This window comes from Orbicella franksi, chromosome 7 (genome assembly GCF_964199315.1).
Source record: "Orbicella franksi chromosome 7, jaOrbFran1.1, whole genome shotgun sequence".
NCBI lineage: Eukaryota > Metazoa > Cnidaria > Anthozoa > Scleractinia > Merulinidae > Orbicella > Orbicella franksi.
The window spans coordinates 11,439,874-11,458,379 of record NC_138151.1 but is presented as its reverse complement, the minus strand read 5'-3'; the positions used below and the strand labels follow the sequence as shown (position 1 = coordinate 11,458,379).

Genomic DNA, 18,506 nt, shown 5'->3' with positions numbered 1-18,506 from the left:
TTAAAAGCGTTCTCCCGCTAAATTCGGGGGCAAAATCACTAACTTGGGATACTTCACATTTGCCAATAAAGTGACTAAGATCAGGTCAAAATTGGCACAGAATACATGTAGACCAAAATGGATCTGGGGCCCAGAGAGGCCGTATCTTCCTCGGGCCACAACTGCAATTTTTGTTGACTCCACAGAATTCGTATGGCAGGCCATTATCACTCATGCCAGCAATTTTTATTTTGATTAGCTGTGGTGTGTTTCTGAAAACTGAGAATAAGAAACAGAGTTAGCGCCTGGAGGAAATGTTCTCGCGAGGTTGAAAGTCACCTACTCGCCACAGTCATTGTTTAGTGCTGCCTTCTTTTGGAGATGACATGGAAACAAGCACGATACATTTTAATGATTACATCCCTGTTAGAATCAGGCTACCCTGTTTATGACTGCAAGCTATTTTCGACTTAAATGAAGCCCCCAGTGCAATAAGCCCACATTTCTATTGAATTATCCGACTAATGTCTTGAAAATAAATCAGCCCTCCGGGAGACGGGAACGTAATATGGCTTTTATCAATCAAGGCATCTTTTACAGTTGCCCCGTAAGATCAAATAGATATGGCACGAAATCGTTCAAATTTTTCATAGATGAAAGCATTTGATGACAATGTCTTAATCGTTATTAGAGCCACTGCATCTCGTATTTCAACGTGTGTCTGCCCAGGTTGGAATGCTTTCGTTTTGGATTCAAACAAAGCTTTCGCCGCATGTAGATTGGTCTCGGGTTAATCCTAAGTTTCCGACGAGCAGCGTCTTCCGTTAGCATGAGAGTCCTCCCCTGGTGAACAGCAATGTTTGCTGTTCTAGTGCGCCATGGTTCTGAGAAATAACCCAACGTAATCTTTGTTTTCTACAGTTGAACCAGCCAGCTTTTCTCACTGCAATTCTAACTAGCGCGATTAATTCGTTACTTCAATTGTTGATAACTAATCTGTTATTTTTCAACGGAAAATCTGGAATTTGGGAATCAATCTTGCGCTAAAGCCAACTGGCGATCATCCAGGCTTTACATCTTTTTCACGAACTGTGTCACGCTACATGCTTTGACGGGCAAACTTGACGTTCAATCGAAGATAATCTCGAGAAAAATAATGGTTCATGCATGAAAGAAAATAAAAAAAGAACTTTCAAATCATAATGAAACAAAAAGAAACTGGAATAATGACGAAAGAATTGAAAATTGTGGGCTATTGCTTACCTTATTCTGTCGAAACTCCCGCAAGCACGAAAGACAAAAGGCCTGACCCTTTCTTGACAGCAGTGGTGGGCCCTGAATCAAAGAGGGTGGAGCGCTCAGGGAAGCCACTGGTTCTGCTTTGTTGCAGGAACGTAGATAAACGCCGAAAATATTTCTCCCCTCCCTCTTGAAAACAGCTACAGGCTTACCTCCACTCAACATTTTAAAATCATGATTCACAGCTGGATTTCTACTATCAGGTTTATTGTTACTTATTTTTATGTGAGCTTAAATCCCGATTTTTCCAACCTCCAAGGGAAACGAACATTGTTTCGAAAAATCGGATAGTTCAAGAAATGGGAGGTAAAATTACAGTGTTCGACTGAGGAGAGGAAATGACGTTTGGTTCGAGTTATCGAGACGCTGGAAAAAATCAGGGTTCGACGGAAATCGGGATTCCACTGTACCAGGAGCCCATGGGTGATTGGCTCCTGACTGTACTTAATAGTATGGGAATTACCGATGGCGCCGCGAATGTTTGTGCTGTGTTTCTCTCTGTTATCACTCCGCATTTCTTGAACAGGCAAAGAAATTTCGAAGTGTCTAAATGACCGCAGTAGGAATGAGCAAAAAACTCATAAGATGCGTGACATTTGATAAATTAGATATAAGGCTCAAAAGGCATTTAAAAGTGTCAAATATTCTCTAGAAATCTAAAACAGAAATTTTGTGCTGAAGCTGCCGCTGGTCTTGCACTCGGAGGTAAACGAACAGTGAACAGTTTTCAACCAGGAGTTTCAATAGTGTAATTCGTCGATCCATTGCGATCATAGTCTTGACTCTTGGGAAAGATTGTTGTTTGTTTGTTTGTTTGTTTGTTTGTTTGTTTGTTTGTTTGTTTGACGTTTCCTCAATCTTAGCGGAAGTCATCTTAATAGTCGAGTACACTGTTTATCAGATGATAGTATTGTAAGTCTATGGGTATTGCAAACAAAGTCTTTCTGTAAAGTGTGATTTTGTCTTTCAGTCTTAATCAAAGTCAGCTGATGTCTCTTTCAATATGTCTTTTATTAGTAATCTTTGGTATGTATTTTCTTGCTTTGGGTAAAAGTTAGTTCTCTTTTTTTAATCGTAAGGCTTATAAGTTCAATAGTTGTTTTAATTAATTTATCGCTGTTTACTAGCAATGTTTTATACGTATTTTAACACTGCATGTGAACAAGTTTTATAACGTAAGTCGTTGTGTAGTCGTTCCTCTACTGAATCAAGTACTTTAATAGAACACTTTGGTCCCAGAAAGCAAGAAATCGCATCCGTCTTTGCGAACCTACAATTTCAAAATGTTCCCCCAGAGGCTAAGCCATCCGGGCCTCGCTTTTCCGGCACAACCTGTAATGCTGTGTCGGGCGCCTGTGGAAAAATCTATTGAGAACCATGTCGGCATTAACTTCCTAGGGCAGAGCTTTCTACTAGTTTCAGTTTATCAAACAGACTTTCATCGCAGACTTGTAAATTTTCTTTAGACTTACTACCATCATCCTTTAGTGAATTTAATTTGAAAATATTGTGTGATAATGTAAATCACCAAGTTTTGAGCGATATGGCCGGATTCCAAATACTCATTACAGAAGCAGCCATATTGCCCCAGTTTATCCAATGCTTGTCAACTCCAGTCTCCATGCTGTCTGTGGGAAAATGACGGACAAGTATTTAGTAACTGAGACTTCTACTTGAACTCCAGATTGACATTTTATGTCTGTCTTCCAGAGATTGGTTTATGAGGGAATATACTCCTTTTGTCACGAAGTAAGCGATGTGGTGACGATGTCATCGGACGTCGATGGCGATCAAGCTTTCGAGCAATTCCCGGGCTCAATTGCGGAGACGTTGAACAGGCAATGGAGTGAAAACCGGACTAGCGATAAGCGGGAGATTTTTATAGTTATTCTAGGAAGATCAAAGCTGTTTTAAGCATATGAGCAGAAACCCATTTCGGGCGGCAGGGAGAAACGAATTTTTTTTTCGTCATGTCTAAACCTGATTTCGTTGTTGCATATTTCAAAGAAATAAACACTGGGTAAAAAAAATTCGTGTCATATACACTTTGAAAAAATTCAATGTTAGTGATAACAATTTTGAATTACACTTTAATAGGATTACAACTCTTAAGCAGCCACGTGAAATGTTCATTTTTGGACTCCGTTATTATGGATACAAATAATGGTAATGAACTAGATGGTACCAAAACGGATGGCAGCCACTTACGAAAATCGTTTATCCGCAACTCGAGGAATCGAGCATTTGATAAGTTGTAAAGTTTACGACAGGAGTCATCAGATGAGAAAAAATGATTTTCCTTCCACTACTGACACTGAGAGCGTATTTTCGCAGGTTTGTCCTACGGAAGATGTAAAGATAATGTCCATAACATTACTCATTCAGCTTGGAAGTCTGGAACCAGGAAGCAAGAAGGCAGACAACAACTCCATTGCAAACAGAGTATTATCCTGGCCTGGAGTTCTGCCCTGGTCCTTTCGTAACCGTGATGGAAAATCTGCAAAGCGATGGCCTGTTAAAATTATACAACCATGTTCTGCAAGAGACTCCTGTGCAACACAAACGATGAGGTCCTCAGAGGATGTGGAGTCACCCCTTGAAAAGTACCGTGATCAATTCAGCGAAAGAGCTAACAACAATTTCGTTTCAAGGGAGCATTTTAACAGAATGCTTGGAGAAGTCCCACGACAAGGTAGATCTTGATCGCGTTTACCTCAATACAGCAGAAGATGATGACCACTGATTATAGTATAACGACCGATGACTTTAAGCGGGAACTCATAAACCGATATTATTCCTTGAAGCCGGATCTTGATAATAAAAAAAGTATTGCCTGTACAAACCCTCATTTGTTAGACTTGTTAGGGTAGTCTTCCAACACGAATGTCAATCTGTTCTCAGTTCAGTTGACTTATATTATAATGAAGGCAGTGCAAAATACTTTAGACCTTCCTGTGTTTGGCGTTTTTTTCCCACAGGCAATTTTGCGTTTTCGTTTTGTCAGAGTCTCTCCGTCATCGCCTACAATTATTACACGTACTTTTAACGCGACACCTCAAGCCGCACAGAAGCAGTATAAGTCATCAGAAGCAATCAGATTTGTACCAAAGTTAAGGCGTACTCGTTTAGTATTCATGATTCTTGATTTTAGAAGAAAAAAAAAAGAAAAAACAAAACAAAACGGAATAAATGGTGGACATGTTCTGCTGAGACCTAGTGCGTTCAACAGTATTTTCGGTTTGCAAACAATACTGTGTACACGGATTGGGAAAATTAATCGTCAAAATTAAGTATTAAATTTCTGGTGTTTAGACTTTCGTCTATTCATTTTTTTGGTGAATGGGCAGGTATGTTCTGTTGTTTTTTCCTCAGCTAATGGGGGAATGTGGCTTCTTGTTTTCTTTCTGCAGACAAAGTAGACGGTACAAAAATTGAAAGGAATGTCAGTCTTTTTTTTCCCTCCACTCTGTTATCTTCCTTTTCTTGCTGTCTTCTCTCTCTTTTTTTTTTTTCCTCGCTTTGAGTGATTTTAAGGCCTTTTGGAGTTGTGAAATCAAAGTACAGTTAGCCATTTTGGTGCTTAACACGTCTTAACACGGTTTTCATAAATTCAGTCATATATAAGCGATTGCAAGAGATTACCTTGATAATCTCTTGGCGATGGATATTCCACAACGGCTCGTGGCATAAACGATACCTTCCCTTGAGGTAGAGTGCCTTAGTTGCCGTTATCAAGCCTTACTGTACGTTACTTGAGCCTATACAATCAAACCTTGATCTTGGGAGGGTGTTACTCTGTTCCTACTGTTTCTACTGTTCCTCTCATCCTACTGTTCCTCTGTTCCTCTGTTCTTACGATTGCGACTGTTCCTCTGTTCCTATATTGTTCCTACTTTTGTTACTGTTCCTTTGTTCTTACTAATCCTACTGTTACTCTGTTACTGTCTTCCTACTACTCCTAACGTTCCTACCTATCCTACTGTACTGTTCCTCTGTTCCTATATTTCCTACTGTTGTTATTGTTCCTCTGTTCTTACTAATCGTACTGTTCCTCTGTTACTCTCTTCCTACTACTCTTAACGTTCCTACCTATCCTACTGTTCCCACTGTTCCTATTTTCACTTCCCAGAGTTCTCACTGTTCTTCTGTTCCTCTGTTCCTCTTTTCCTATTGTTCCTCTGTTCCAACTGTTCCTCTGTTCCTACTGTTCCTCTGTTCCTACTGTTCCTCTGTTCCTATTGTTCCTCTGTTCCTCTGTTCCTACTGTTGTTACCGATCCTCTGTTCCTATTGTTCCTCTGTTCCTACTGTTCCTTTGTTCCTAATGATCCTCTGTTCCTCTGTTCCTCTGTTCCTACTGTTGTTACTGATCCTCTGGTCCTCTGTTCCTCTGTTCCTAATGTTGTTACTGTTTGTTCCTACTGTTCCTCTGTTCCTCTGTTCCAACTGTTCCTCTGTTCCAACTGTTCCACTGTTCCACTGTTCCACTGTTCCAACTGTTCCAACTGTTCCACTGTTCCAAATGTTCCACTGTTCCTACTTTTATTGCTCCTCTGTTCTTACTGTTTCTACTGTTCCTCTGTTACTCTTTTCCTACTACTTCTAACGTTCCTACCTATCCTTCCGTTCCTACTGTTATGTTCCTGCTGCCACTTCTTAGCGTTCTTAGTGTTCTTCTGATCCTCTATTCCTACTGTTCCCCTGTTCCCTTTATCTATTGCAACTAATGACGTCAGTCAGGTCGTCGCACACGAGCAGGAGCCCATCAATAGGAGCGTTCAACTACCCCATATTCCTGTCACGGCATTTCACAGACCGATCTATTTTTAGTTGCATTTACCGCGAATTCAGATCCTCGCAAGAACCTCAGTGACCAATCACAAGAACAGACTTAATTTCTTACTGACGTCCTGATGTAGTAGGGTAAGCCATTTTTTCCTTACCGATGCACGCTCGTGTAGACCGGAACTGACCTACTTCGCGGGAAAAGAACCCTAAAAATAGACCGGTCTGTAAAAATGCCGTGACATAGGCTTTGTATTGTAGTGCCACAATCCTAGGGCGCTTACCATTAGTCAAAGAGCAGGGCCATTTCGGCCAGAACCAGTTCTACGGACTGACGTGTACCATTTGCGAACTGACCGGCTTGGCCGGCCAGTTCTGACTAATGGTAAGCGCCCCTAGTGATGGGCTCCTGACACGAGCCATGAGCTGGGACCAACTTCATACGATTAGCTGGGTTGCGCTGCTGGCGCTCTCTCCTGGAGAGGCTCCGGGGTTTTTTCGGGTGGAGAGAATACGCTGAACGATATGGGTGCAGACACAGGATTACGTGAGGGCGTTCTCCGTTCTCCGTTCTGCGCCTGATCGATCCATTCGACTTTGCATCTCTCAGTGGATTTCTATAACGAACCTTTCGAACCTCTGCGGAGGAGAGAGCTGCTGGTGGTCTCTTTACTAGGCGAGAAAGACGTCTGAAAGACGGGAGACGTCTGAACGTATCCCATCATACACTGTAAGCACTCTAAGATCACGTGTCGAGAAGCATGACGTCTTCAAAAATATGGCGGGTGTTGTACGTATCTTTACATGCAAGGTAAAACATTTTGGCGTTTTTCTATTTTTTTAAAAAATTATTTGCTCTTCTGTGGCTTGTTCTTATATTATCATAAGTACGATTTATTCCTTCAAATTGAAAAGTGGCTTGCAGAAGTTAATGCAAGTGGAAGGAAGCGTTTTTAGGTGAGCACATGGCAACGACTCTAACACTTCATATAGGGCTTCATGATTCTCCATAAGGGCTTCAATGCCACAGTCTGACAGCAACAGCCAGCACATAGAACGGTTTTCAATACATTGAATGTCAAAAGTAATTTAGTTTTGGTTTGATCACCAGGTTGGTCTTCATAACAAATAGCGTCCAATTCAAGATCAAGTAGCTGTGCATATTGAATCCAGTTGGAAGCAAAATTGTATGGCTTTTATCAGCGTTTTCAGCAGGAGAGCGACTGGTTTCCACAGGTGGGCAAAACATTTTGAACTGAACTTCTTTATAAGAAAAACGTTTCTGCAGATGGTCAAAAATCACCCTCACAGCAACAAGATAAGAGAAGCAAGATAAACCAAATCCTGTGCTGTGATTGGCTACCCCAGCACCAGCAGGCAAGATGGCACTATCCTGCCACTCGAGGTTTATATGCTGAGTCCCACAAGAAAACTTTGTTCTTTGCTCATATATAAATGATTCCTAGTTTGGTCAAGATGGCTGAATATTGGCTTTGTTCTTTTTTGTGTGGTTATGGACATAGACTCTGTTTTGGTCCGTAAATGTGCAAAGAAAAAAAAAACCAAAAACAAAAACTTGGCCAATATTCAGCCATCTTGACCTCATGGTTGGTCAATAATCCATATGTAATGTGACTGAGTGAAGCACAATTTAGGATGCAATGGTGTGAGTAATTTCAAATCAAATGAGCATACAGGACAAAGGGCTGATAACTAATTATCCCATGAGTAACATATTTCAAGATTAAAAGAGTCTTTCAAAACTTCTTTTGAGCAAAAAATTCAGTAGTGTTTTCCATAAGTTTTAACACTGTAGGAAACATTAAGAAGAAAGCTGCAGTAAAACCCAAGCCATGTATAAGTGATGTGTGAATAGCATAGGTATCCCAGAGACCGCACAGAGGGAGGGGCTGGGGGAGCTTTAGCCCCCCCATTTTTTTGCAAAAATAAAAGTAAATTAAAAAATAATTTAACAAAAATAACAGAGCCAAAAATAGCAAAAAATTGTTTATGCGAAAGTGACCATAGTTACTGGCAAAGACAAACGCGCAGATAAATAGAATTAAGTATTAGTCATTACAATTATGAAATATTTTTTTGCATCTAACTTGTGCCAGCAGAGGTAAACATCTTTTAATTGGCTTCTTTTTCATGCAGACCTCTCTGGAAAATGTGTAGTTTCGTAATTGGTCAATTTCGATTCAAAGTAATAACTGGGTTTAGTTTATAAGACGATTCTCAAACAAATTGTTAATTAGTTTCAACCTTGATCTTTGGAAGATCATGAAGTTATTGTTTCTCCTGTTAATGTACGCCCTGATTTTATCTCAATCAGCGCAAAGTCCATCTTTTGATATCAGGTTTCACAGCTCGTGGAGCATTCCAATTGCAAGTTTTGTTGAATGTCTCTTTATTCTGGCTTATTTGTGGTAGTTAAAGGTTGATATCAGTAGCATAACAGTCTATGATATTTCAATTTAGTGATGGTGAATTTTGAGACCTGATAGCAACATCACTGAAGATGTGGAAAAAAGTGATAGTTTTATCGTTACAATAGTATTCTCTGTCACTATAGAGAAATTAAATAAAAATTCCCAAGCATGCCCCCCCTCCAAAAAAAAATCGTCCACACATTCTTCTTTAGCTCCCCCTCCCCCCCCTGCATTCCACTTCCGTGCTTATGAACAATAGTATCAAAGTGAGGTTAGGGTGGACATTTTCATACATTTGCTGTATTTTAGTCCACCCTGACCTCGACTCAGCACTAATGTTTGTTGGAATGCGTGGGGGAAAGGTCTATTACAAAATTTAGTTGTGACTGGATACCTGCAATTAAGTGACTACGCATTGAATGATGAATTTTGTTATAGCTAGTTTTGAATTCTAATAGCTCAATAACATATGCGCATTCAGGGTGCAGGGCACAATACTGACTAATTGTTTAATTATAAATGTATCTAATAAATGTATGTAATGTAACTTACTTTAAGAGTCACCTCATATGTACATTGTTTGTTAGAATGAAACACGTCAAACTGAAAGGAGCCTAGATTTTGAAGACAGGACATGTTATCAACATAGAAAGTATGATTAGTAGGTAAGTGATAACAAAAGTTATTAAAAGGTGTGCAAAGGATGGATGAGTTATTTTCTGAGTGACAAGCTGCTTCTAGGTGTATTAAAATATCTGTCTTGTTTGACCCTCAGCCCATGCAAACACTGAGCAAAAAGTATGTTTGCCTGTGTTAGTATCCTGTGATGCTTAACATGTTTTCTTTGCTAAATGGGATTTCAAAATGGCACCACAGAGAGTGTCTATATTGACTATACTTAAAAAAATAAATGGCATCTAACCAGTGCTGTCAGTAAAGTCTGGGTCATCTGTTTTCTGTATCTCTACACTTGTAACAGACTTGGACCATGACTTGTGGGTGAATTTTATAGACAATGGGGAAGTTCACTTGTAATGTCAAGGTTCCATCCACCATCAATCATACCTCGGCCTCAATAGGTGTTACAAGTTATGACAACCCTGAGAACTTTGGTTTCACAAATTTTACAGTAAATGCTTTCTGTCTTGACCACAGAAATGTTGGCTGACAGAGGTTTTGGAGTCGGTAGATAGTTTGTGCAATGTTACACAATCTAGTTCTTAATTTCAAGATGCTTATACAGCAGTTTTCAATTGATTGTTGAAAGTAATCAGGCAATTCCTTTGGTTTTGTTTTTGGTTTCACGGTTTGAGATTCACTGAGTAGTCTAATTGGTATGTACCGGTAATTGGCTTGGTTTTGGTTTTACAACACTTAATTAAAGACTGTTCCAATCGGCATCAACACAAATTAACATTACTGGATGAGGAAGAAACAGCAGCATGTATTGGAAGGATTATGTAGTATGTGTCAACAAAATAATCATGTAAGGTTATGCAGGGAAGGTTCCTCAAGACACCCTGAAGACAGATCCCAGTAATGCACATGGACCATCCCCATCATGGCATGTACCATCCTGAAAAACCCGAGGAGATCATTGTTCCAAGCTGCAGGGCAGCTACTACTCCAAGGGCCTTGTGGAATATTGAAAGGCTGTATGCCCTTTTGGAGCTATCTCTTCCCCAAGCTGCTCCAACTATGCCCAACAAAGGACAGCAAATGATAACGGAAAAATATGTGGGAGTGCTGTTGCAAGTACAATGCGCTCCACAGATGACTACCTCTGTTCTGTCAGTGCAGAAACCATAGCCAAGGAACAAATCAAAGGAATTCCTCTGCCGTCAAGCATGCACTAAAGGTGGATTTAATCTTACAACGTTCATCTGCAAGCAACAGAATGCCCTTCAGTCCATTGCTGAAGAACAACAGTTCAAAAATGTTAAAAGGTCGGATCTAAACTTCAGTGAGCCACCCCATCAGGGCTGTTATTAAGTTTTAATTCACCTGTAGCCTTGATTCTCACACCCGTAGCAAACTTGTTACTTTATGGGTGAATTGTATCAACCACAGGCCAGTTGACCCATAACATCAACGATCCATCAAACATACTCAGCCATAACAGGTGTTATGTGTTATGACCCTTATTGACAGCCCTGCCGTATTGACCATGTTCTTGGTGTAAAGTGGTGTGTCAAATCCCACACCTTCAGATTTTACATCACCATTAAGGATAAAGCGCTTTCAAGAAGAGGAATTATTCCTCTTCTTGAAAGCGGTAAAGTAAAGTTACTGATGACCACTCCAATAAAACACAAAGACTCACCTGATATGATATCAGGTGGGTCTTTGTGTTTTATTGGAGTGGTCATCAGTAACTTTACTTTACCTGTGCTAGGAATAGTGGCACACAAGACAGGCAGGAAATTAAAACAAATAGAGAAGTTATGTTTGACAGCTCACTGCATTGTGTTTTTGAACATGACATGTTACTCTCACAGTGTCTCCCTTCACCCAGATATACAAATGGGTACTGGGTGAATTTCATACTGGGGCTAACCCTGTAATGATCAGGCATCCCATTTAAGGGGGCAGGGGGAGTGGAAAAAGATGTCTTATCAATTGATGTTACAGAAACTGGGGTAAGGTTTGGCAGTTTGGATCACTGATGGCCTGATGAAGACTTTACCTTACCTTCTTCGTTGAAACTCCCCCAAGTGAGGTCCAAACTTCTAATGACTTATTTTTAAATTGTGTAGTTTGTAAAACTTGAGAGATCAAGGAATTCCTCAAAGGTAAAAACATTTTCAGTTTCTCATTAGGTACAGAACAGAGATGCAAAGGAAAAGAGCTATGTGCTGAGACTCGAGAGGAGAAAGAATCAAATTGAGACCTTGGATCCCATAGCAGGTCAGTCGCAATTTTATTTATGTTTGATATCATGTACATGTACCAGGAATAATTGTGCACAACTCAAGCAGAAAATTAAAACGAATAGAGATGTTATTGTTTCACTACTACTCAGCTATTTCAACAAGCATTGTTATGTGGCTGTATACCTTAGCCCTTCAGGAGTAGGGTGTACAAAAATTCTTTAAGACTGCAATGTCTGGGGTACTGTTGTTGAGGAGTATTTTTGTGTGTGAGGAGGAACACAGTTAGTGTACTGGACTGCACATCAAGTCTAGTTTTGAGCCAATTGTAAGGGTCTCTGCATTGCGTACTTAAATTTCACACTACTTCTCTCCAGCTACAATCATAAACAAAAGTCTTTGGACAAATTTGCACTTTTAGGCTTTTGCACACAACCTGGACAAACAGTTGCACTAGGCAGGTGAAGGTTTATTTAATACAACTTCACCTGCCAAGCCTCTCCCCCCACCCCACATACACTGTTTAAAACTGGTACCTACCATATCTCCTGAGTTTCAACATTGTAACAGTATTGGATACGGAGAGGGGAACAGCAACACATTACAAGGATAGCAGTGCTTTTTCAAACTTCAGTTGAAAAACACCGATAATTTGTTGCATTACATCAGTGTCTCAAGGACTTTTGTCCACACTTGTAGTTGTACAAATAAGTACTGGTTCCTAACCCTGTGACAGACCAGCATCCCATCCAGGTGCAACAGAAATGCGCTTATCACTTAGTGCGACAGAGACCTGGATAAGCTGGAGTGGTTTGCACCACTTGGCCTGGTGCAGACTTGACTATACCTTTATTGTCGAAATTTGCCTTAGTAGGGTTAAAATGGAACAAAAAATTGGTCTATTTTTGTGTAGTTTCTAAACTAAGACATGAAACCAAGAATGTCATAAAGGTTAGAACATTTCCTAATTCTTACTTGATAGGACACGGAAAAAAAACAAACACTATGCTGAGACTCAAGAGGGAAAAGAATCAAATTGAGACACTAGATTCCTTATTAGGTAAGTCACAATTTTCTTTTAAAAGGAAGGGTTTTTAATCACGTGATGGTGCAGGTAATAGGAAATGAATAAGTGTAATAGTACACAATGCAGGCAAAGAATTTAAGCAAATGGAGATGTTATTGTTTCACTGTACGAATATTTCAAGAAACCTTTGTTATATGGCTAACTGGACACAGTCAGCTGGTGCACATGCGTGTTAGATACCATTTCATATCCAATTTGCATATCACGGAGACTAGATCCATACTTTTTTTAACTAAATATGATAAAAATAATATCATAGGATAAGCAAAAGCACATCCAAAAACAGGTTTTTCAGTAAACGATTGGAAATCAAGCAAAACACTGCGAAGATTGAAGCGGACTTCAAGATGTACTTTGATTTCAGGTTGAGGTGGACTATTTTCAAAGTGAGAAAACTAGTTGAGTTAGGTTATACAAACATTCCTTACAAATGCAATGCCCGAGGTACTGTTGTTGATGAATATTCAAATTGTGAGAAAAGGGGCCTAATTTGATTAAAGACCAATTGATTTCTGGTTCATGTATACATGCATACACACATTACTTTATTTACCCTCGGATTTCAGAGTAGCTTATGTATCAATGCGCCTCATGAGTGATCAGCCCAAAATTTCAAAAGAAAACCATAATTACTTGTAAACAACTGTGAAATATATTGTCTGCATAAATGCATATTGCATTTGAGACAACAACTTTGTCTTGATATTTGCTTGAGTAAATATTTCAATTTTTGTTTCTATTTGGTCATAAGCGTCCGGCAAAGTACTTTAAAAATGTCAAGCTACCCGAGAGCTTTTTTATTTTCAAACATTTTGCGAGTCATTTTAAGATTGGCGACTATTAACCACTCCTAAATTCATCCTCAGGAAGAAAATATAAATTTTGCCCGTTTTGCCGGGAACATTTTTTTTGCCTTGAAATTTTTATTGTGCTATTTTGCTGGTGAGCTTTTCGCTTGCAAACGTTGGAAATGAAGGTTAATTTTAGTGCTATATTTTAGCCGGTGCTACTTATTTCGTGTTGCTGCTTGTCCGCGTTTTGAGTTGATCTTAGTATATCCTATTATCTCTGCTATGATGATGTAGCCAAACGACAAGCATACATCCTGATGAGAGTTCTAATTTAAATTTGCGAACTTAAGTCGAGTGTACACTGTATGTATATTTTGTTCTTTAGGTTTCAGTTTAGCCATTGTTAATTGGACGTTTTAATTAACTTTCTTTCAGGCTGCTATCTCAAGTGTACATGCAGCGACATTAACAAGGAGAAAGAAGCAAAGGAAAGCAAAGAACTTCGTTTAGAGGTTTCTTCAGTGGATCACGTTTTAAAAGTACACTGTAAGGTAGATTTACAAGACAAAGTTTATCTCGACTAAGTTTCTTTCGAAAGATTGTTAGGGCGGAGCTCGTATCAGTGATTTCTCAACACAAACACAAAACTCAAGAGTCAAAAGAAGACATTGGAAATACTGGCAAATTGGCTCGTTTCTTGCTAGTTTTCGAAGAAGCCGTGAATTGTATTTTAAGTTTGTAGCTTTAAAACTAAGGTAGAACTTTGGCATTACCTGGATTTGTTTTTGCAACCCGAATTTCAGACTGGAAGTCTCGTTATTAAACCCGTTCAAAGTACTTTCTAATTGTCTCGTATCTATTTCACTGGCCTCTTCCAGGCGTTCAGTTAGTTGGTGCGCAGCGCGAAAAACGGCCAGCGAAAAATTAGAGGAGAAAAAGCACTTCTCTCCTGTTTTTTCGCTCGCCATTTTTCGCGCTACGCCCCAACTGACTGAACGCCTGGAAGAGGCTACTATTTCACAAGTTACTGAAATCTGTCTAGTTTTCGAATTGATTGAATTGATGAAAAGGGTGCGCTTTTAAAAGGGCTAAGGAAAGGAATCGAAAAATGGAAAAACTGTCCTCTGAAAAAAAAGTCTGCAATTTTAAATGGTGTCTGGTTTTGAGTTAATCATATACAGAGTCTTTTGGCGGAAAAATCTTGCACTATGTTGGATTTTTCCCATCAGAAGTCACAGTATATGCTTGATTTCTGGCTAGACTCTGTTCAAAAGCGCAGAATTTTTTTTCTTTTTGGCAACCCTACATAGTCAAAAAATAGTAAAAGAGATAGCCTACATTTTGACTAGTTACCAGGCCCTTTTAAAAGCGCATTTTTTTTATTTTGTTCACTTATTCAAATTGTTTGTAATTTTATTTGAATTATTAAAAAGCCAATAAAAGTTATATTGAAGACGTGTGTGTAATTGACTTCTTTTGCTGTAGTATTTTTATCGTTTTTAAATATTTTTTAACAATGCTAAAATAATGTACACAATAACAACCACCACTTGCTGTTTTTCATTTCATTTATTTTTATTGTTTCACAATAATTAATTAATTAATTAATTGAAAATCAGTTAAATAAAGTTAAGATATGTGAAGAAAAAAGTTCGCGTTTAAAGACTAAGACTTTTGGCGGGAAAATTTGAACAAATTTGCACAGCGTTTCCCCTTACAACTTTTTTTGAGAAAAATTTAAAGAGGTTAACCATCAAAGTGTTTCATCGCAAAAATTTCTCAAATGGAACAGTTGACAGAAAATCCCGTAAAAACTACTGCACCACCTCGCGTTGAAAAATCAATTTTGATATTTCAAGCTTATTTTTTCAGTCAAAAATAAATTTTTGCCAAACATCCTTCAAATTTCATTTTCCAACGAACTTCGCGATGGTTTTTGTACGATGTGATGCAAGAGTTCTTCAAGAAATGAAAAAGATGAAATGGCAAAGTGATCAAATAGTCGTCAAAATAAAATTCAATTCCAAAATGGATTTTTAAATCTCGCAAAGTGACCGTGAAATAGTGTTTCAACTAACCGAGTTTAATTTTATATCCAATCGACTGTTTTTGCAACTGTTTGTAGCTTGCCATTTCATATCTTTCTCTGTCAGACGATAATATAGATGGTACACTTCGGATCAGTTGCACAGGAGCAAGAATACACTTATCGGTCAAAATCAGATCAATCATTGTCCCCCCATAAAATTGCCCAATTTCGATGGTTTATAACCCGTTTAAGTTTTGAAATAAGTTAATTTTGTCTTTCGATGCGACCTTTTGCTCCGTTATCTCTTCCTGTGCAACAACCAAGGCGTAAACACCACAAAATAATCAATATCTGGTAGGATTAAGGTGTTTATTCCTAAAATAACCCTAAATTTCTTCGGCCGGTTAAGTATGGACTGGTTAAGTCGAAACAAAGTCAGAATAATCCACCGTGAAATTTTAAATCTCTTGTTGAAAAGTTTTCTAAAATATTTTTCGCTGTTTTGAACAAAGCTTATCAAAGAAAAAAATCATATACTTCTTTTGGACATATAGAAATTTAAACGCAAGAAATGACAAAGAAAAACATGTTTTGCAAAGGCGCCACGAGAACTTTGTATGACAAGGCACGTTTTTAATACCAATTTCAGAATGCAAATATTGACAAATTTGCTGCCGTTCTTTCTAGTTTTGGTTATGACTGTTACAAAATTGTTGGCAGCCTTTTGAATCTTGAAAAGCAAGCAGTACAGTAGCAAATCAAATGTTTATTGTGAAGTAATTGCATGCGAAAGGTTCCCTTTTTGGAGGTCATTGCAAGACAATTGTTGAAAAACAAAAGATGGCAGAATCGAATTTGATTTACAAATGTTAAAGCTTCTCAGAAACAAGTTTTATATTTTCAGTTCTCCACAGTCCTGAACTCGTTCGTACATTAAAGCTGAAAATATTAATTCTCCATAAAGATTGCCTTACTTGTTATTAACTGTAGGTCTGAGAATTTGCTAGCACATCAAGAAAATATCTCCTAGTCGATTTTGTTATCACTCTCGCTGTGCTTTTCTGCCTTTTCCTTTCTACAACACCTTTTACAAACCAGATATTGATCATAGAAGCGTAAACTATCTAGAGGTTAAACAAACGTTGATCTGTTGTTAAGGTGGCACTTTCAAAAATTGAAAGAGTTGTGTAGTATGTCCAATAACCTGAAGATATTTTAAATTTGTTTTAAAGTATCTGTGGCACAACAATATGCAGCAAGAAAAACATTTACAGCGACAGATAACAATCACATAATTCTGAATGCAGTATTCCCAAATTTTCGTTACCGTTGGGAAATCTTCTTGAGTCCTCGGAAATGTTCGAGTGATCTCCGGAATTCTATCATCGGCGATTTTCGGAATACCTCGCATCGCTGTCGTAATCTTCGTATCAGAAATCTTCGTTGTAATTTGCCATCGACGTTTTTGGCCAGGGTCTAAACATTTGTTTATTAGTGTGTTTCAAATTGTTGACCATGTTTGCAAATAATTTCATAATACAATTGTGTGTTCGTGTGATTAATTCAGATGGCCATTATTTAGTCGATGAAAATTTAATGTTTGAAGATAATCTTAATGGTAGCAAAACAATTTAAATTTGATATAGAATAATTTCGTTTGCTCCAAAACATTTTTTTCTGATTCACCCTACAGGCACGCGGTCCTATGAATCTCCTGAATAAAACTTCTAATATAATTTATTTAACTTCGAGGTTTTACTCGATCTGAAGAGAGTGAAATGTTGCATGATAATTTTACTTCTACCAAGCCGGACAATTTATTTGTTGTGGAGTGAAAATTGTTGTTACCAAATATATTTTTTCGTTGTCGTACAGGCCATTTAAATCTACTTTAACTCAAAACCGGCCATTATAACATTACTTTGTCGATTCAGAGTTAAAACGTACGCGTTTTGATCCCGAAAATTTAGATGGTGTTACCAAAATATAGTGCCACCATAAAAACTCAACGTTGTTTATCCACTTTAAATATTTCCTGAAATCATGTCGACCAAAATGGTGGCTATCAGACTCGAGATGTCAGATTAATTATGGCCGAAGGTTAACTAATGAAAAATATATATCAGTCGTTCGAAGCAAATAAATATCTTGACAACTAATCCTTACAACGTAAGCTTTAAATATATTGCCACCATTTTAATCGAAAGTTTTGAAATTAAAATTCTTATCTCGTTGTCCGATATCTCCAATGTTGAATAACTATTAACTCCTCGTGAATTTCAATCTCTTCTTTCGTTTGCCGAGTCATACCAATGAATTCCATCTTCGCCGTTAAGCCATTTTCTCTCCTTAAAAAGAAGACAATAAAGAGAAACATCAGTTTTTGTCGGGAAAAATGTATTTCCAAGATACACTATTACTACCAGGGCAAGCGGCGACCAAAGCCCGTATGAACCGGTTGCACGTGGTAACGGTTTTCAGCTTTCAGGTAGCAACGCGCAACGAGAAGAACTGGAAATATCGAACAAATTCAGTGCAAGTATCTTACAAACTTGCGCAAAATTATTTCTTAACCCTGCACTGAAACGTGTCCTCTCAGTATTTGTAAAACTACGACTATCTGGTTTATGAACGAAGCTAGCTCTGCAAAGAAAATTGCGAGCGATGGGTCAACTTAACTCAGTTAGAAGGCAGAAATTGTTCCCTTTGGTGAAGAGCAAAAAGGTTAAACCGGACACTCACCATTAATATTTTAATCCTTCTCTCTCGCCCTGTTTTATATTCTTCGAAGGAAGAACATAGCCGGATTTGACATCACCAGGAGCACATAAATCCACGTCTTCACACTATGACCAAGTGTTTGGTTTGACGCAAATTCCACACAGTAGTCATGAATATTGATTACAAAATAGAACCAATCGCTGACAAAAACGTCGCGGCATATTTCTACGACTTGGATTTTAATTCTTATGCAAAACTATTCGTGTCACTTCAAAAACATCAATTCCTGATTCGCGCGACCGTCATACTTCGTTAACTAAACCATTTCTGATAATCTTATTTGTCGATTTTAGCAGGTTACGTCTTTAAACATCCCCGTGTAAAGACCCGATAACCAACGAATCAAAGCTTAAAATTAGGTACAAGCCAGGAACGATTTAAGGTAATTCCTCTGAAATAAAAGTGACAATAGATTTTTGTTCAAACTTTGTCCACTGAATATTTGTCATATGAT

The 18,506-nt window shown here is 38.3% G+C and overlaps 1 protein-coding gene across 4 annotated transcripts; it reads left to right on the top strand.

Moving 5' to 3' along the window:
• The first annotated feature begins 2,337 nt into the window (after positions 1 to 2,337).
• LOC145492230 (uncharacterized) lies at positions 2,338 to 15,165 on the top strand. 4 transcript variants are annotated; one of them, XM_081471585.1, is made up of 6 exons: positions 2,338 to 3,970; positions 7,174 to 7,298; positions 9,082 to 9,159; positions 11,314 to 11,401; positions 12,347 to 12,424; positions 13,678 to 15,165. In XM_081471585.1, exons 1-2 carry the CDS (start codon positions 3,457 to 3,459, stop codon positions 7,185 to 7,187), a joined length of 528 nt encoding a protein of 175 aa, XP_081327711.1. In that variant the 5' UTR covers positions 2,338 to 3,456; the 3' UTR covers positions 7,188 to 7,298; positions 9,082 to 9,159; positions 11,314 to 11,401; positions 12,347 to 12,424; positions 13,678 to 15,165. The 4 variants fall into 4 exon arrangements, with proteins under 4 accessions (XP_081327711.1, XP_081327710.1, XP_081327709.1 ...); XM_081471584.1 differs by having other exon boundaries at positions 11,303 to 11,401; XM_081471583.1 differs by having other exon boundaries at positions 9,082 to 11,401.
• The last annotated feature ends 3,341 nt before the right edge of the window (positions 15,166 to 18,506 follow it).